Source organism: Elgaria multicarinata, chromosome 13 (genome assembly GCF_023053635.1).
Source record: "Elgaria multicarinata webbii isolate HBS135686 ecotype San Diego chromosome 13, rElgMul1.1.pri, whole genome shotgun sequence".
Lineage (NCBI taxonomy): Eukaryota > Metazoa > Chordata > Lepidosauria > Squamata > Anguidae > Elgaria > Elgaria multicarinata.
Genome location: NC_086183.1, coordinates 29,770,707 through 29,790,438, shown reverse-complemented (window position 1 = coordinate 29,790,438; position 19,732 = coordinate 29,770,707). Strand labels below are relative to the sequence as shown.

Sequence of the window (19,732 nt, the reverse complement as noted above, 5' to 3'; positions counted from 1 at the left end):
TGGGAGCGGTCATTAGGAGATTTGGAGCTAAATGCCATCAATACGCTGATGACACGCAGCTCTATCTCCCTGTGACAACTGAATCAGGTGAGGCTGGGCAGGTCCTGGACCAGTGCCTAGACTCAGTAATGGGCTGGATGAGGGCCAATAAACTGAGACTGAATCCTGGCAAGACGGAAGCCCTGTGGGTGAGTGGTTCCCGAGTCCGGGAGACAGGCTCATTGCCTGTTCTGGATGGGGTTGCTCTGCCTCTGAAAGAACAGGTTCGTAGTTTGGGGGTACTCTTAGACCCATTTCTGTCGTTGGAGGCTCAAGTAGCCACCACGACTCGGAGTGCCTTTTACCATCTTGTGTTGGTTCGCCAACTACGGCCTCTCCTGGACAGGGATAGCTTGGCCACGGTGGTACAGGCATTGGTAACCTCAAGATTGGATTACTGCAACGCGCTTTATGTGGGGCTGCTCTTGAAGCTGCTCCGGAAGCTGGAGCTAGTGTGGAAGGCTGCAGCTCGGCTGCTGTCTGGAGCTGCCCCTTTCCAGCATGTAACTCCTCTGCTGAGGGAACTGCACTGGCTGCCTATTCGCTACCGGGCCAGGTTTAAGGTTCTTGTACTTGTGTACAAAGCCCTAAACAACTTGGGACCAGGATACCTGAGAGAGAGAGCGCCTTCTCCCTTCCCAACCTGCCCGGTCACTGAGGTCATCCGAGGGCCTGCTCCTGGTGGTTCCACCTAGATCCATCCTCCGATTGGAATCCACCAGGGGAAGAGCCTTCAGCGTGGTGGCCCCCCTCCTGTGGAACTCCCTGCCTCTGGAGGTCAGGCAGGCGCCAACCTTGTACTCCTTTCGGCGCCTCCTGAAAACGTCTTTATTCCAAGAAGCCTTTCTCTAACATGCAGCCTTGGATTACTGTTATTGCTTCTTTTAAATTTTGTTTTAACTGTTTTTATTCTGTTTTTATTTTCATTTTACATTGTACACCGCTCCGAAATTTTTCAATGGGGAGCGGTATATAAATATTCTAAATAAATAAATGCATTTTTAAGCCAGAAGCATCGACAAGGATTTCGATGATGTGTCACTCTACCCTTTTTTCTATCTCTATAGCCAAGATCGTGACTTTTGTTGCCTCACTTAAGATGGCGGCGCCAGCCTTCCTCTTCCCCTTACACTTTTCTCCCCACCCCCCAGGTGGGACAGCCTCCCTTTCTATCAATTAACCAATCAGATTCTCGTGCTGGGCGTGGCTTCCAGGTTGCCGCGGCAACCGGGGCCCAGGAGCCAGTGAGGACAGTGTTGCGGGGTTCTGAAGACCTCACGTCGCTGAACCCTCTGGAGGTGCAGGTAAGGAAAGGGATGGCGTGCGCGTGCGCAGTTGGAGGGGCGCGCTCCCGTGTCGTTTGCACGTGTGAATGGGGCGCAGCCGTCTCAACCCCGCTTTCTTTATCGGTGCAAATCAGAACGCGTGGAAACTGAAGGGTGGTGTGGGTGCATCTCAGCCATTGGATGGCGAGGGCGGGTGTGCAAAGGGGGAAAGGCTCGGGGAGGGGTGGGTTGCGTGTAAACAGAACCTCCACGTTCAGGGGCTTGACGCGGGATGTGGTGATGGCTATGAAGGGGAGAGGTTAGTCCATCCATAACTAATAAGCTGTGCTAAATAAAATAAGTTTTAAAATGCTAGCTAAATCAAATCTCTGGGTCAGCCTTCCCCAACTTAGTGCCCTGCAGATGGGTGGGACTACAACTCCCATAATTCCCCGGCCAGCTATGTTCTGGAGGATGCAGTTCAGCCAATGACCACATTAGGATTGGCTGGGATAGATGGTGAATATGTGTGGATGCAATCCTAGGGTGACCCTATGAAAAGGAGGACAGGGCTCCTGTATCTTTTACAGTTGCATAGAAAAGGGAATTTCAGCAGGTGTCGTTTGTATAGATGGAGAACCTGGGGGGGATCTACACTACTGCTTTAAAGCGCTTTAAAGTGCTTTAAATCAGTTTTGACAACTGTTGGGGCCCAGGACACACTGCATATACAAGTTTCAAAACGTTTTCAAAGTGCTTTAAAGCGCTTTACAACCAGTAGTGTAGATCCCCCCCCCCCCCCCGGTGAAATTCCCTCTTCATCACAACAGTTAAAGCTGCAGGAGCTATGCTAGAGTGACCAGATTTAAAAGAGGGCAGGGCATCTGCAGCTTTAACTGTTGTGATGAAGAGGAAATTTCCCCAGGTTCCCCATATATACAAATGACCCCTGCTGAAATTCCCTTTTCAATACAACTGTTAAAGATACAGGAGCCCGGTCCTCCTTTTCATAGGGTCACCCTATGCAATCCTGAGTGTGCAAAGAAAGTGCGGTAGCATGTAAGCAAGGATGGCGCTTAGAGCGTGTGAGCACCTAGCAGAGCCTCCAGCGGTGCCTGTTGCAGAGGTCAGGGGTGGGGGGTCGAACAAATTCATGGAGGATATTGATGGCCACTAGTCCTGATGGCCATGTGCTGCTTCCAGTATCAGGAGCAGTATGCCTCTGCACACCGTGGAAACATGGGCAGGAGGGTTATGCTGTTACACTCATGTCCTGCTCGGGGGTTTCCTGTGGGCAGCTGGTTGGCCGCTGTGTGAACAGAATGCTGGGCGAGATGGACCCTTGGTCTGATCCAGCAGGGCTCTTTTCTCACGTTCTTATGAACAACATCTGGCCCTCCAGATGTTTCACTGCAACTTCCATCAGCCCTAGCCAGAACAGACAATGGTGCTAGATGTTGGGGGTTGCAGTCCAGCAATATCCGGAGACCCACAAGTAGACCACCTGTGGTGCAAACGGCAACTTTGCACGCAGGTCACGGTATTATTCTGGCGCAAAAGTTTGATTTTGAAGACGTAGTACCTGCACAAGCTATGCGTATTAGCGGGGCAGTTAAAAGCTTAGCAAAGCAAAGCCTCTGTCAAGTGATCTGGAACCCAGTGGCCCTTGACTCAGTGACTCCTTTCTCCGTGTTTTTTTTCCTTCCCTCTGCAGGCCCATGGCTGAAGTCCACATCATTGGTCAGATCGTGGGAGCCAGCGGATTCCCCAGCAGCAGCCTTTTTTGCAAATGGGGGATCCATACAGGTTGGTGGAGCAGTATGGTCTGAACGTTGCCATGTCGAAACGGGGAGGGGGGGAGGCTTGGGGTTTGCCCTTCGTCCTGAGAGGGGGAATTGGGTCTTGTGGGTTTGAGTGGAGACAGGGGGGTGGGGTGAAGAGCTGCAGTCCAGAGGGCAGCGCCTGCAGAGAGCCTCAGGCCCAGTCTCCAGCCATCATCTTTGTGCAAAATTGCTTTCCCCAACCTGGTGTCCTCTAAATGCCTTGGAGTACAGCTTCTCTCATCCATCACCACTGTCTCTGCTGGCTAGCGCTGAAGGGAAGTTGTAGGCCAAAACATCTGGAGGGCTGCAAGTTTATTTATTTATTTTATTTAGAATATTTATATACCGCTCCCCATTGAAAAATTTCAGAGCGGTGTACAAGTTAAAATGAAAATAAAAACAGAATAAAAACAGTTAAAACAAAATTTAAAAAGAAGCAAAAATCAGAAATCCAAGGCTGCATGTTAAAGAAAGGCTTCTTGGAATAAAGATGTTTTCAGGAAGCGCCGAAAGGAGTACAAGGTCGGAGCCTGCCTGACCTCTAGAGGCAGGGAATTCCACAGGAGCGGGGCCACCACGCTGAAGGCTCTTCCCCTGGTGGATTCCAATCGGAGGATGGATCTAGGTGGAACCACCAGGAGCAGGCCCTCAGATGACCTCAGTGGCTCTCTCAGGTATCCTGGTCTCAAGTTGTTTAGGGCTTTGTACACAAGTACAAGAACCTTAAACCTGGCCCGGTAGCGAATAGGCAGCCAGTGCAGTTGCCCACCCCTGTTCTCTAGACTCTGGCTCAGTTCAGTAAACACATTCCTCAACGGTGGCTTTAGAACTCCACGGTGGAGTTTTTATACCACCGTCGAGAAATGTGTTCTGGCAGGAAAACTCCACGCAACTATGGAGATTTTTGGAACGCCAATGCAGAGGAGAGTTCCTGCACAACTGTTGTGTTGCGTGTTGTGTGGCAGGCTCCGTGGAGTTTTCCATTGCGCTGAGTTGACTTTTCCCACTGGCTACAGAGTTCCTTGGCAAGAGCGGCAAAATGAGCGAGTACTGCTCTAGGAGAGCTGCCGGGATTGTTTTTTTTTTCCCAGCAGTAGCTGATGGGATACCATCAGGAGTACCAGGCTAGGAGAAAGGGCGGAGGAACTGTCAATCAAACGTCACGATGGATTTTACTCAACTCCATGGTAGCCCGCAGTCACACAACAGTGGACTTAGAACATGTTGTGTGGGGAGAACCCCTTAAAAACTCAACTGTTGAGTGGAGTTTTCACATTGTGTTGACTAACGGGTTGTCTGAACTGAGGCTCTCTTTCTTCAAAAGGTCAATAAGAGTGTTTCCTCGTTAGGTCTGGTAGATCCAGGGCTTGCAAGGCCTCCCAACATCCAGTGCACGCAGAGGAATGGCTTGAGAGTTTCAGCTCAGGTTTAACCGCCCTGGAATCTCTTGCTTTTACAAATTGAGTCACGGCCCTTACTCGCTGTCACAGTTACAGAAGGCTTCTGAGTGCTGCACAGTTTCCTTATCTTTCTCCTCTAAGAGGAGGGCTCCAAGCATCCTCTTTGCATGCAGAAGCTGCCGTGTTGACCTGGAGAATGGAACATGAAAGCCCAGCTGGATCAGACAAAGGGTCCGTCTAGCCCAGCATTCTGTTCACACAGTACCCGACCAGCTGCCTGCGAGAAACCCACAACCAGGACACGAATGCAAGAACACCCTCCCACCCATGTTCCCCGCAGCATCTGGTATACAGATGCATACTAATAGCCATTGATAGCCTTCTCCGTGAATCTGTCTAATCCGCTCTCAAAGCTGTCCAAATTGGTGGCTGTCGCTACTTCTTGTGATAGCAAATCAGATAATTTAACTATTATTTATTTATTTATTTATTTATTACATTTTTATACCGCCCAATAGCCGAAGCTCTCTGGGCGGTTCACAAAAATTAAAACCACAGTAAAACACTCAACAGTTTAAAACACAATTACGAAATACAGTATAAAAAGCGCAACCAGGATAAAACCACACAGCAAAGTTGATATAAGATTAAAATACAGAGTTAAAACAGTAAAATTTAAATTTAAGTTAAAATTAAGTGTTAAAATACTGAGTGAATAAAAGGGTCTTCAGCTGGCGACGAAAGCAGTACAGTGTAGGCGCCAGGCGGACCTCTCTGGGGAGCTCGTTCCACAACTGGGGTGCCACAGCGGAGAAAGCCCTCCTCCTAGTAGCCACCTGCCTCACTTCCTTTGGCAGGGACTCACGGAGAAGGGCCCCTGTAGATGATCTTAAGGTCCGGGTAGGTACATATGGGAGGAGGCGTTCCTTCAGATAACCTGACCCCAAACCGTTTAGGGCTTTAAATGTCAATACCAGCACTTTGAATTGGGCCCGGACCTGGACTGGCAGCCAATGAAGTTGTAAAAGGACTGGCGTAATGTGATCTCGCCGACCAGTCCCTGTTAATAAACTATGCACTGTTCAAAGAAGTCCTTCCTTTCATCTGTCCTGAATCTCCCACAGATGAACTTCAGGGGATGACCCCACTGGATTCTAACATTATGGGAGAGGGAGAAAAATGTCTCCCTTGTCCACTTTCTCTGCACCATGCGTCATTTTGTACACCTCTGTCATGCCTCCGCTTGCTCACCTTTTTTCTAAGCTAAACAGTCCCCAAAAGTTGTGACCTTTCCTCATTCGGGAGTGAGGAAAGGTCACAACTTTCCTTGATCATTTTGATTGCCCTTTTCTTGCGCTTTTTCCAACTCTACGCTATCCTTTTCTAGGTGTGACGACTGGAACCCAAGTTTACCCTGGACTCAAGTTGCACCATAGATTTATATAAGGCCTTTGTATAAGAGGCTTCTGGTATGAGAGCAACTAGAGCACATTGACTGATGGCTATTTATTTATTTATTACATTTATATACCGCCCCATCGCCGAAGCTCTCTGGGCAGTTTACAAAAGTTAAAAACAGCGAACATTAACAAGTATGCAAAATTTAAAACCATCAAAAACATAAAAACATCAGTATAGAAACAACGGTCTCCATTTAAAAACAACAGTTCTGGGGTCCGTTAAAAAACAAACAAAGTTAGCATTGTTAAATGCTGTTAAATTTAGTTTAGTTTTTTAACCGTTTTTTATGCTTTATGTGTGTATGTTCTGTGTTTTAGAATTTTAAATTTTGTATACTTGTTTTTATCTTAATTTTAGAATTTCTGTAAACCGCCCAGAGAGCCCTGGCTATGGGGGCGGTATATAAGTGTAATAAATAAATAAATGCCTGGGAGAAGAGAAAAATCTTGACTTGGCACCGAAAAGATAACAATGTCGGCGCCAGGCGAGCCTCATCGGGGAGATCGTTCCGCAATTGGGGGGCCACCACCGAAAAGGCCCTCTCCCTGGTTGCCATCCTCCAAGCTTCCCTCGGCTATGTGACAGACTAAACTTCTGACTGGAGTAGAGATTTATTTATTTATTTATTACATTTCTATACCGCCCAATAGCCGGAGCTCTCTGGGCGGTTCACCAAAATTAAAAACATTCAAAGTATAAAACAACAGTATAAAACCATAATATAAAATACAATATAAAAGCTCAACCAGATATAAACAGCAGCAATGCAAAATTACAAATTTAAAACACCAAGTTAAAATTTAATTTATAGACTGTTAAAATGCTGGGAGAATAAAAAGGTCTTCACCTGGCGTCTGAAAGAATATAATGTAGGTGCCAAGCGAACCTCCTTAGGGAGCTCATTCCACAACCGGGGTGCCACAGCAGAGAAGGCCCCCCTCCTGGTAGCCACCTGCCTCACTTCCTTTGGCAGGGGCTCGCGGAGAAGGACCCCTGAGGATGACCTTAGGGTCCGGGCAGGTAAATATGGGAGGAGGCATTCATTCAGATAGCCTGGCCCCAAGCCGTTTAGGGCTTTAAATGTTAATACCAGCACTTTGAATTGGCCCGGACCTGGACTGGCAGCCAATGAAGCTGGAAAAGGACTGGCGTGATGTGATCTCACTGGCCAGTCCCTGTTAGTAACCATGCTGCCCTGTTTTGTACCAGTTGAAGTTTCCGGACCATTTTCAAAGGCAGCCCCACGTATAATGCATTGCAGTAATCCAAACGAGAGGTTATCAGAGCATGGATAACTATAGCTAGGCTATCTGTCCAGATAAGGGCGCAGTTGGTATATCAGCCTAAGCTGATAAAAGGTGCTTAGAGATGTGAAGGCTTAGAAAAATGCTGGGAGGAACAGGGTGTGTGTGTCTGCGTGTGTCCCATTTTCATTCTCCTGTTTCCTTCCAGGCTTTCACATCTCTGGACTCTTTATAAAGCAGCTCCCTATATTCCTAACCAAGATAACTAGGTTTTCCCCTTCTCCTCCATCTCTCTTCTTCCTTCTGCCAGGTGGTGCCTGGAAGCTGCTGTCGGGGCTCCGGGAGGGGCAGACCCAAGTCGACCACCCCCAGTTGGATGACGTGGCTTACTGGTCCCACCCCATCGACGTCCACTTTGCCACCAAAGGCCTGCAGGGTAAGGGGCTGCCCTCCTCTCCCTCGGCACCAGGGAGAGCGAAATGCCACTTGTTGGTCTCCTTTTTCTCCGTAATTCCTTGCTATTGCAGTGTTGTAAACCTGAGATCTGTAACTGATCCATGTTTATCTTGCTGCCTAGCGCCATCACTGACCGGGATCACTGAGCAGGGAACGTTCTTCGGAAGACGTTTTTGTTGATGCACGGGGTGCAGCCGCGCTTCCAGACTGAACCTGGTTTCACATTTTGTTATTCCGGAGGGGCAGACTGAGACCCTAAGAAGGCTTGATTTGGGGCCACAAGCCTGAGGTTCTTGACCCCTGGAATATGGATCGTAATCACAGGGGAGAAAATCACGTTTGCTTACCGGCACTTCTCCACCCCCGCTTTTGTCCCTTATTACTTCCTCTTTTGAAAGAGGAAGTAAACAACCTGCACTTGGCCCATTCAGTGGGCTGTTTTGATCCCACTGCTTCTCCTGCACACAGCAGGAGAGAGCGGCAACTTTTACTCTCTAAAAATAAGTTGGATTTACTGGGTTGTTGTTTTTTTGTCATGCAAAGAAGACTAGAAGGGGTGGGAGGCAGACGACGTCAGGAGAGGGACCCACGAAAATCTGTGAGTGCCCAGCAATGAGCATGCAATAAAACACTCGTCTGATGGAGCTCACAGATTTGTAGCACCGATCAGCCATATGGGTTTTGGCTGCAGTTCCTCAACAGCTGAGGAAGAGCACTCTGCACTTACCCAGAGATACTGATCAGGCTCAGTTCAGGCACTATGAGTCTCACCTCCCACGAGGAACCTGCCATTAGAACTTGGGAATTGCTTTGCTGGATAGGATCAAAGGTTCATCCAGCCCGACATCCGGTTTCTAACAGTGGAAAGCCAGATGAGTCCAGGAAGCTCACAAGGCAGAGAATGAAAATGGTGGCCCTCCCACTGAGTTTGTGCTCCCTTCCAGTCTTCAGAGGTAGATTGCTCCTGCACGTGGAGGCTCTGTCTAGCAGTCCTTTCAAACAGCTGTTGAGAGGTCTGCCCTCCCATCAATTTCTCTAATCTTTTTGACATTCTATGACTTTGAGAAAGTACGGCCCCTCCCCAGCGTGCCCCCTTCCAGATGTGCTGGCCCACCACACATCTGGAGTGCCCCAAGACCAGATCTGCACCTTACATCAACTCGTTACGATCCCATCATGTTAACGCGATATTCCTCTTGTGCATTTATACCTCGTAGGACACGCCACGACATTGGTTGTGGCATTTGGGATCGTGCGGGATAAAAAGCAGGAAATCACACCATGAAAGCGGTATATGGAGAGTGTCATATGCTTCGACAGTTATCAGTGCACTTCAATACCTCTATAAAGCAGTAGTGTAGATCATAGAATCATAGAATAGCAGAGTTGGAAGGGGCCTACAAGGCCATCGAGTCCAACCCCCTGCTCAATGCAGGAATCCACCCTAAAGCATCCCCGACAGATGGTTGTCCAGCTGCCTCTTGAAGGCCTCTAGTGTGGGAGAGCCCACAACCTCCCTAGGTAACTGATTCCATTGTCACACTGCTCTAACAGTCAGGAAGTTCTCCTATCTAGCCAAGATAGGAGAAGGCTGCACTGCTGTTGGTGAATCGCGGTGGAGAGTCATTGGTACCTCTTTTCCACCCCTAATAATAATAATAATAATAATAATAATAATAATAATAATAATAATATAATTATTTGTTACCTGCCTCTCCGTTTGGATCGAGGTGGGGTACAACACAAATGCACACCCCATAAAATACATATAATTGATTAAAACATATAAAACTAGCACATTATTAAAAGCAGCACATTCCCGGCCTTGTGACGATTGGATTCGACTTCCTTGCAACTCCCCGCTTGCTTCTTCCCCCCCCCCCCCCCCCCCACACACACACCGCCATCCCACTACAGTCGATGTAACTGGCTATATAAAAGGAAATTAATCCATGTATATTATACACTCCATCAGACAAAAGAGCTCAGGAACCAGCCGGCCGAAGGAAGCCGGTCGGAACGGCAGAGGATTAATTGCCCCTTTTGTGTGCTGTGCAAAGCGGGTTTGTTTTGCGAGGGCTTCTCCGCTGCCTCTTTTCGGGCTAAGCGGAGCCGGACCGGAAAGGTGGGGGCGAAAAAGGCTGGGAAAGGAGAGTGTGTGCCTGTGTGGGGCGGGGGAGTGGATTGATGCGGAAAAGTTCCCGCTCTCTTCGTTTTGTTCCTGGCTGACGAGGCTCCGCGTAATTAATAAACCATCTTTATTGCCGGGAACACAGTGGTCAGGCAGAAAGGTTTTTTTAAACACCCAAATGAACAAAACATACATAAACTGCCAGTCCTTGGCTAACGATGAAAGATGAACTGCCGAATTGACGGGCAGAGAGAGGAAGAGTTGGGAGAGACAGAATCTGAAGGAGAGGGCCTTCAGCAGTGTCGTTGTCATTGTCACGTTCAGTATTCATAGCGTGCTTTTTGAGTGTTCAAACACGTCTCATATGTTACCTAACAACCCTGTAAGGTAGGCCGGTATTGTTATCTGCGCAGGTCATTCTGGGGGCGTGCAGAGGGGGGGGGGAATCATGACAGTGAATGAAAGTGGAGTGAAGCCAGTATAAGTCTGTAAGGTTGGTCAGCCCTAAGAAAATTGGCTGTAGCAATTGAGGAAGGGAACTCTGCACGAGCTTAGAGGCCCTGGCTTTAGGCAGAAGCACCTTGGTTAGCCTCTTTAGGGTTCTGACTGTTTCTGATTGAAACGCGGAATGGATTCCCACACACACCCCACTGGCATCTGAGCCACCAGCCCACTGATGCAAACCACTGTTTTCTCAGTCCATGCCAGATGTAACACAGGAGAAATAGCAGTGTTATAACCCTGTCGTAGCTTACAGTCCTCTGTTTTCTGAGAGAATGTTGTGAAGGACATGGAATCATGGGCTCAAATGACAGGAAGCCAGATTCCGGCTGGACATCAGGAAAAATTTCCTGACTGTTAGAGCAGTACGACAATGGAACCAATGACCTAGGGAGGTTGTGGGCTCTCCCACACTAGAGACCTTCAAGAGGCAACTGGACAACCATCTGTCAGGGATGCTTTAAGGTGGATTCCTGCATAGAGCAGGGAGTTGGACTCGATGGCCTTAAAGGCCCCTTCCAACGCTACTATTCTATGCTTCTATAACAGCCTTCCTCAACCTGGGGCGCTCCAGATGTGTTGGACTGTGGCTGGGGCATTCTGGGAGTTGTAGTCCAACACATCTGGACTGCCCCAGGTTGAGGAAGGTTGTTCTATAAGTACTGTCCATACTTAAAAGTGAGTTTTATTTATTTATTTATTTATTTATTACATTTCTGTACCGCCCAATAGCCGGAGCTCTCTGGGCGGTTCACAAAAATTAAAACCATTCAAAGTATAAAACAACAGTATAAAACCGTAATATAAAATACAATATAAAAGTAAAAATACAATATTTATTGTTGTTATTAACTTCATCATCATGTTAATAACAACAATAAGAAATTAAAATTTGCTTTTAAGTATGGACAGCACTGATAGAATGATAATTAAACAAGGAGAGAATATAATTCACATTTGGGATGCGTCGAGAGCCGAAAATACTCCTTAACCTTTGTGTGTGTGTGTGTTTCCTCTTTTCTTTCTCTCTTTTCCTTTTTCGCTTTGCTCTTCCTTTTTTCCCTTTTTCCTTTCTTTTTCCCTGGATGTAATGTTTTTTATCTCATGCATGTTTGCAAAACAATAAAAATGATTGATAATAATAATAATAATAATAATAATAATAATAATAATACAGCCTCCTCCTCCTCCTCCCCCCTTTTCGTTCGCCTGCCAGGTTGGCCCAAGCTCCACGTCCAGGTGTGGCACCACGACTCCTTTGGCCGGACCGAGCTGTACGGCTACGGCTTCTGCCACGTGCCCTCCAGCCCGGGCTTCCACCAGCTGGAGTGCGTCACCTGGCGCCCTCTGGGCTCGTGGCAGGAGCAGCTGTCCCAGCTCTTCGTGGGCGGAGGCCCCCAGCTGCTCAACAGCGACCTGATCTACACGGGCGCCGACCGCTACCCGCCTGCAGACCCGCGCCATGGGCACCGTCCACCTCCAGCTGGCCATCCTCCTCCGCAACTTTGACCGCTACGGCGTTGAGTGCTGAGCCCCGGGCCGCTCCAGCGCGGGAGTGTCGCCCCCGCAGGGCCAGGAGGTAGGGAGGTTCCCCATCCTCTTTGGCACAAAGACCGCAAACCTCGTCACATGAGAAAGAAAGGCTTCTGCTGCTGCAGCCATGAACGCGGTGTTTGGGGGCAGGCGGGTGGGCAGGAAGAGGTACCTGCTGATGAGCAAATGGGTCCTCGCTGCTCTTCCCCTGCTGCAAGGAAAGCAGGCTCCAGCTCACGTGCAGAAGGTACGGGCTGAAGATTCCTCAGTTTGATTTGGGACCCGAAAAGGCCCAAATGGCAGGTGTTTGGCCAGGCGAGGTAAGGAGCCATTTCGATCGTGTTCCTGATGCCCCGCGAGCAGCAGTAATGCACACCACCTTTGGGTGCCGCCAGGATCCTTCCCGGTTTGATTGGCAGTTTTACCAAAGAGTTTGGCCAGATGGCTCGGCCTAGAGAGGGCCACCGTTCCCACCAGGGCTGCCCCTCCCGTTTCATTCCTGTCAAGAATATTGGTTTTGTTCCTTTGCATTAAATGGGTTTTCTCCAATTGTTTTTGCCTAGTGCTTTCGGGGGCGAAGAGGTAATATCACGGTAGGTGGGTGGGTGAACGCGTACCGGCCCCAACCAGATACACGCGCCAATTGAGGGCCAGGTGAGCATTCTGGGAAAAGTTATTCCCTAGCACCACTTGCACGCCAGAGTGGCCCAGTCCGTTCCTTATCTTGGGACTCAAATTGCCTCATGCTGTGGCATCACAGTGAGGAGAAAGAGGCCCGTGGACTGGTTTGTATTCTGGATGCTTGTACCAACAGGTGAGTAGGCCTAGACGTTTTCAGAAAAACTCGGTGGCGCTCTGTCTTATAAGTCACAAATAAACACGGAGGTAGACGTGATGGACAGCAGTCCACATGGCCAGCCCATTCCCATATAAAGTGGGGAGAGGGTTTATTCTTTCCATTAATATAAGCAAGCAAGAGGGGAAGTAAACCCCCATCTTTGCATGCTTTTACGTTGCTGTGCTCCGGTCATTTCAAATCATTTTCTCCCACGACGGCTCCCGTTCTGGGAAGTGAGCAATGGAGTGTACTGAAGTGAGGTGTGTGTGTGTGTCACACTTTTCCTTTCCTGCGTGGGCTCTTTTTCACGGAAAGAATATCGACCAGCTGACCTCGCTCAGCTCACTTTATCCGTGAACAGGGCAGACAAGCGTGTGGCTAAAACACAGCCCGGTTTGGCCCCGCGTGGTGCCAGGCTTGTAAAAACGGCGAGCTATTAATTGTTGGCGTTTCCAAAGTGAGGTGTTTAAAACAATAACCCAGCAACCTTTTGTGAAAGAGGATGTTTCCGACATTCCTGCCTCAGCTGGATTTCTGGCTGCGGACAACCTCAAGAAATCCTGGCTGAAAGGAAGCCGCTAGGATTAAACCCACTTGCAGGGGGCAGGTGGAGGGGAAGTCATCCTATCTGCTGCCAGTGTATGAATACTGCTTATTTCACCGTCCTAATATATTCTGACAATGCACCACTGCCTCCTGCCTGGATCTTGTTACAGTGACAGGAGCTCCTCCACTTTCATCTCTCTCCTGTCTTTGCAATGAATTCTGCCTGGAAAATTGTTGGGGGGCGGGGTGGGCCGAGGTTGATGGTTCCACATAGACCCATGCTCCGATTCGAGTCCACCAGAAGCAGAGCCTTCAGTGTGGTGACCCCCTTCCGATGGAATTCCCTGCTTCTTTGGAGGTCGGGCGGGCGTTCACGTTGTGTTGCTTCTGGCACCTCCTGAGTCCAACGCCCCTCTTCCAACGATGGCGGCATAGATGTTTACACGCCAGGCCTGATGGGAGAAGAGCCATTTTCCGGGCATTCGCTCCGAACGCTTGTTATTCGGAGCTTGCGTATACCTGTCGTTGTGCCTCGTGTCTACGATAGACCTGTCCTCTGACCGTTTGTGATTTGTTGAGCAGGTACACGTGAAGACGAAGGGCATGCTACGTGAAGACGAGCTCCTTTTTGTCGGCCGTGAATATACAGACATCCTTTTGAGCGCTGAACCTGGGTTCTAGTACTCTGAGGGAAAGGAGGAAATATTTTCGCTCTCTCCACTCTAATTTTATCGACTTCTCTCTCTGCTTTCCCCAACCAGGCGGTCTCCAGCTGTGTTGGACTTCGACTCCCAGAATCCCCCAGCCAGCTGGCTGGGGGATTCTGGGAGTCGAAGTCCAACACAGCTGGAGACCGCCTGGTTGAGGGAAAACTGCTTCATCCCGTCCCACTCGTGGTCCTCTCCTCCCTCTGCAACTGAAAAGCCCCCCAAACCTTTCCTCCGAAAGTAGCTGCTCCCGTTTCTAGACCTTTTACAGCTCTACGCTCGCTGCCGCTTCCTGCTGGGCTTGGCGGCCAGGCAGTTGGCTTCAAACCCCAGTTTGGCTGAAAGCCGGCTCCTACCTGGAAGGCCTCTTTCAGGTCGTTGAACTCCCTTCCCCAAGCCCTTGTCTGGCTTTACTGTGCCGACGGGCCTCCCAGAGCGCCTGCCTCCGCTCAGCCTAATCGAGGGTGAAAGTACAGGATGCGCTGCCATTCCCGGATGCCGGGACTTGTCCCGGAAGGCTCCGGTGCTTCCCAGAACCCCCTGACTCGGGAAGGATGCCAGGGACGGAACCGTCCAAGTGGGACCCCCGCCAGGGCTGAGCTCCGGCAGTCTCTTCAGCAAGGGAGGGAGGACTTGCAGAGTGGAACGGGTTATCAAGTGTCGCATCCCGCGTGGAAACAGCGGGTTAAGAGGGACACAGGACTGCCGCAGAAAACAGCAGCCCTGTGTGGTGTTTTTTCACCCCATCCAGGGAATGATCATAGGGATGTACGAGAATTTCATTGCAGTTCGCAAATCATCCAAACATGCCCCGTTCGTGACCCTGTGTGCCGGCATGTTACCCCGGCCCCCCCCCAAAATATATTCACACATTCCCGAACTTGGAATCCCCTTTGAAAAAGAAATATTTTTGAGAAAGAGATCTTTATCTGCCCTATGCTAGGATGGGAGAAATGCCAGAAGTGTGCCTTGCAGGTTAGACATTTCGAAAGCAGATTTCAGAAGTTCTATTTGGTGCTATATAAATAATAATAATAATAATAACCTTTTAAAAGTTCTGCCAAATCTTAAAGATAGTTGTCAAAATGTTGCAATTCTGGCAGTTCCCAGCAGGGGTCATCAAAGCTACAGATTTGGAAAAGGAGAATGATGGTTTTCCAACTACCAAACAAGCTAACCACTATACTGCATTACCCTCTTGTAACTGAGCATTAAATGCAAGGAATTCTCATTTTCATTCACCCTGGTTTAGACACCAGTCCCTGCTTCAACCCGGGAGTACTGGCTACCAGTTCCTTTCTGCTCTAACCATTGCATATTGCTGGAGTACAGATTGAGGAGATCCATTCTCTTTTCCCATCCCTCCAGCGTTACCCAGAAATCCATCTTTCCTTCTCCTTGCTCCCATCTCTTTTCTCAACCACGGATCATTTGGTGATGTATGACCCCGTTGCAGTCGTCCCCATCCCCCCAATTCTGTTGGTGGTTGAAGTGCCTCCAAATTGTGCACGGTGTGGAGAAAGTGGACAAGGAGACATTTTTTTCTCCCTCTCTCATAATACTAGAACCCAACGGGGGTCATCCCATGAAGCTGATGGGTGCGAGATTCAGGACAGGTAAAAGGAAAGACTTCTTCACGCAGCGCAGAGTTAAAGGATGGAATTTACCATCACAAGTCATAGCGATGGCCACCAATTTGGATGGCTTTAAAAGGAGGGTGGATAAGTTCCTGGAGGAGAAGGCTATCAATGGCTACTAGCCCTGATGGCTTTGTGCTACCGCCGATATCAGAGGCCGTATGCCTATGTACACTAGTGGCTGGGGAACATGGGCTGGAGGGTGCTTTTGCACCTATGTCCTGCTTGTGGGTTCCTATTCGACAGCCCCGTGTGAACAGAATGCTGGACTAGATGGACCCTTGGTCTCATCCAACCCGACTCTTTTTATGTCCTTAAGGCGATACCTGGAAGGAAGCGTTTAAGCCAGCCTTCCTCAACCTGGGGCGCTCCAGATGTGTTGGACTACAACTCCCAGAATGCCCCAGCCAGCTGGCTGGGGCATTCTGGGAGTTGTAGTCCAACACATCTGGAGTGCCCCAGGTTGAGGAAGGCTGGTTTAAGCTAAAATATGCTGGTATTTTTGGATCCACCCCTTCTGGTTTTGTTCCTGCCCCACACTGCAGTGCGGCCCCAGAGCGCGTCTTTGAAATGGAATCTTTGAAAGTAGTTCTGTATCCCTGGTATATTTATTTATTTATTTAAGGATTTTTATGCCGCCATTCAGCCAAAAAAGGCTCTCACGGCGGCTTACAAAAGTATTTCTTGACAGTCCCTGCCCACAGGCTTACAATCTAAAAGACATGACACAAAAGGAAAGGGGATTGGGAGGGAGGAGGAGGAGGGGGAAAAGGAAAGCAAACTCAGGCATTACAATCTTAGTTGGAAAGTTCAGCAGTTACAGTTGACAGCAGGAGGGAGGGGGGCTCTCAGCTGGAGCTGGACCCAGGCACGATGGAGAGGTGCCTGGCTGCTGCTTCCTCCCTCACTGGTGGCCTCTGCAGAGACAGTTGGTAGCAGGAGGGAGGGGGCTCTCAGCTGGAGCTGGACCCAGGCACGGTGGAGAGGTGCCTGGCTGCTGCTTCCTTCCTCACTGGTGGCCTCTGCAGAGACAGTTGACAGCAGGAGGGAGGGGGCTCTCAGCTATATACTTCGTCCCTCCCAGAGATGGTGTCCTGTGATTACATCCTGAATCTATTCACCTTCCAAATAAAGTTCCTGTTTGTTTGTTTGTTTGTTTGAAACTGGCCTTTCTTAGGTGCTTTTAACAGCAGTTTGACATGCAGGAAGTACGCAAATGAAACCCACCCACCCACCCATCACGTTACATCCAACCTGTCAAACGACAGGAATTCTTTCCTCCTTTCCCAGTAATTGAAAAAGCTTGTAAGGAGGGATCTCATCTGCCTTTCTTCTGTCTCATGGCTAACATGGCAGCAAGACAAGAAAATGCGCAATCCTATGCATGTTTCGCCAGAAAAAAAGCTCTATAACTCCCAGCATTCCCCAGCCAGCCGTGGTAGTTGTAGGACTTTGTCCTGGCTAAACTTGCCTAGAATTGCACCCTGAGTTTCCATGCCCAGCTCTTGCTCTCACCATTATCCAACACTGCCTTGCCAAACCGGGGATAAAAGAACCAGATCCTCCTCTGACCCACTTTATTTGATTTGTGGCCCTCATTTATTTGCACTTATGCAAATACCATAAGTGTTTTTTTCCTAACACATTATCTGTACAATCCTCTTTCCCCTTTTGGGTGTGTTTCAGATTCTCTTTGGAGATCAAGGTGCTTCCCTCCCTCCCACTCTAGCTTTGTGTGTCTACTGGGGGAAGCAGGTCAACAGCTTGCTAGGAGTGGTGATTCCTTAAGGCAAAAGGACTGGACTGATGCACTGCCACTGCAGAGTAAAATGTGCGTGCCTGAAGCAGATCCTCACCGTACCTCCATTTAATAAACTCGGAAGAAGTCTGGTGTCGTGGTTAGAGTGTTGGACTGGGAGTCGGGAGCTCTGGGTTCTAGTCCTCACTCGGCCATGGGTGACTTTGGGCCAGTCACAGACTCTCAGCCCAGCCTGCCTCACAAGGTGGTTGTTGTGAGGATGAAATGGAGAGGAAGAGGGTTATGTACGCCGCTTTGGGAGGGGAAAAGGTGGGATATAAATGTAATAAATAAATAGAATCATAGAATAGCAGAGTTGGAAGGGGCCTACAAGGCCATCAAGTCCTTGAAAGGAAGGAGGCAGAAAATCCTTTCCCAGCTTGGGGAGAAAGCAGTTTGCAGCTCCCGAACACCCCAAATATATCCCAAACGTAAGGAGATCTCTGGCTGTGCTTCCTCTCTTTCTGCAAAATCGCCACAAGCATGAGGAGTAATGGAGCCTCAGGGGGCGTCGCTCAGCATTAGAGCACCTGCTTTGCCTTCAGAAGGTCACAGGTTCGATTCCTGACTTCTCCAGGTAGGGCGAGGAAAGAATCCTGCTTGAAACCCTGGACAGCGGCTGCCAGTCAGCCATACAGTGGGCTAAAGCAGATGCCAGCATTCTGACTTGGGATATAGGGAGAAGAAGCCAGGCTGGACACAGTCACTAGGTCTAGGAGACTGTTGGGAAAGGGGAGGGTGGAATGAGACCCTGAGTGAGAGGGAGAGGGATGAGCTGTCCTTCTATAGTGAGGTGCTCAAGAAAAGCGTCACGGAGCTGCAGCCCAAAATTGGATCTCGCCACCACATGTAATGTGGCTTGGATTCATTTTGGGCGTAACACAATGCCAAACCCCCTTTCCCCGACACAGCTGCTCCGAAATAGCTCAGACGCTGCCACGGCTGGAATTGCCCGCTTGTTTGGCATGCGGTGGGGCGTCTTGTATCAGGAAAGGGGGGGCGTTGAATGTCAGCCATACATACACACACCCCAGGAGGGCTAGGCCGAGAAGCCAGCCCTGCGGAATCCGATTACAGACAGAAGCGACGAAAAGTGATCATAGTTATGGCAGGGGGTGGGGTGGGGTGGGGTGGAGGTCTGTCCTGGTTCCGATAGAAGGGCCACGCTGAGCCTGAACTTAATTCTTTCCAATTTATTTGATTTTTATTGCACTCTTCCTCTCGAGGAGCTGTACAGGGCTTCACAACAACCCTGTAAAGTAGGTTAGGCTAAAAGACTATGACCCTGTTCGGACAACACGCTAAGCGATGGTTAGGCCATGAATCCTTTTGCATCAAATTGTTAGTGAGTGTGTTGAAACCATGGTTATGTAGCCACCATGTTTGGGAATGGTTTTACATGACATGCTAAGTCATGGTTCATATGACATGCTACAACATAACGTTTAGCTCAAAATGCTTTAACCATCATGGTTTAACGCATTGTCTGAACAGGGCCAGTGATTGGCCCAAGATCAACCCAGTGATGTTCACAGCTGAGTTCAGAATTTGAACCCAGGTCTCAGACTGAGTCTGCTTCTTTCACCACACTGGCTCTCTCTACTCCTGAGGCGTAGAGGCTAAACGTGGCAACTCAGCAGCCATGAATTCAGAAGTAACATTGAGTGCATCATTGTTCCCTTTCCCTCAGTCCCTATTTGTAACAGGGAGACAGTCATATTATTGGCCTACCAAGATTTAAATGCAAATAGGACTGAGTAGGTGAAGCCCTTTGAACACTTGAATGCTGTACAAGTGCTAAGTCGTAATATTGATCGTCATTTATTAGAAATATTGCAGGGTGCTCTCAGGAAACGTGCATCAGAAAATCAGGCTGTCTCCCGTCTAATTCCTGACTAGGCCGAGACCTGCTTAGCTTTGAACATTCTCTGCATCTAGCTTGAGACAAGGCCAGGCCCAGGCCTCAACTTGAACTCAGGCCTTCCAAATCTCCCTAAGTCAGAAAGCGGAGGTTCGAGGCATTCTTGTGCGCGACGCCTCAGAACAGAAGCCCCGTCCCGAGTAAGGCGCAAATGCGCGTGGTATCTAATCTTTTGTAATAAAGGCCGCTCTTTTCCAAACAAGAAACGGCCCTTGAAGCGAGAGGCCTGTGGGTGGGTGTGTAGTCTCTGCATAGCATCACTTCTGCCTTGCGGTGAAATGTTTTTTGTTTGTTTGCTCTTTCTCTTTCAGGGAGCCGGTTGGCTCAGTCACGAGGTGAAAGCAGAAGGGTGAAGAGATGGAGAGAATACAAAGAAAAGAAAAGAAAAGAACAAGAAAGCAAGAAAGAAAGAAGATCAAGAAAGAAAGAAAG

General features: G+C 49.1%; 1 protein-coding gene across 2 annotated transcripts; it reads left to right on the top strand.

Moving 5' to 3' along the window:
- Positions 1-1,255: 1,255 nt before the first annotated feature.
- Positions 1,256-12,208, top strand: B9D2 (B9 domain containing 2). 2 transcript variants are annotated; one of them, XM_063139963.1, is made up of 4 exons: positions 1,256-1,343; positions 3,019-3,110; positions 7,543-7,668; positions 11,537-12,208. In XM_063139963.1, exons 2-4 carry the CDS (start codon positions 3,023-3,025, stop codon positions 11,827-11,829), a joined length of 507 nt encoding a protein of 168 aa, XP_062996033.1. In that variant the 5' UTR covers positions 1,256-1,343; positions 3,019-3,022; the 3' UTR covers positions 11,830-12,208. The 2 variants fall into 2 exon arrangements, with proteins under 2 accessions (XP_062996033.1, XP_062996034.1); XM_063139964.1 differs by lacking the exon at positions 1,256-1,343 and adding an exon at positions 1,600-1,623.
- The last annotated feature ends 7,524 nt before the right edge of the window (positions 12,209-19,732 follow it).

Bases quoted from the DNA above. Each gene is read 5' to 3' on its own strand.
- B9D2 (XM_063139963.1), top strand. From the start codon at position 3,023: ATGGCTGAAGTCCACATCATTGGTCAGATCGTGGGAGCCAGCGGATTC. The intron at 3,111-7,542 runs GTTGGTGGAGCA...TCCTTCTGCCAG, and splicing joins CAAATGGGGGATCCATACAG to GTGGTGCCTGGAAGCTGCTG. The intron at 7,669-11,536 runs GTAAGGGGCTGC...TTCGCCTGCCAG, and splicing joins TGCCACCAAAGGCCTGCAGG to GTTGGCCCAAGCTCCACGTC.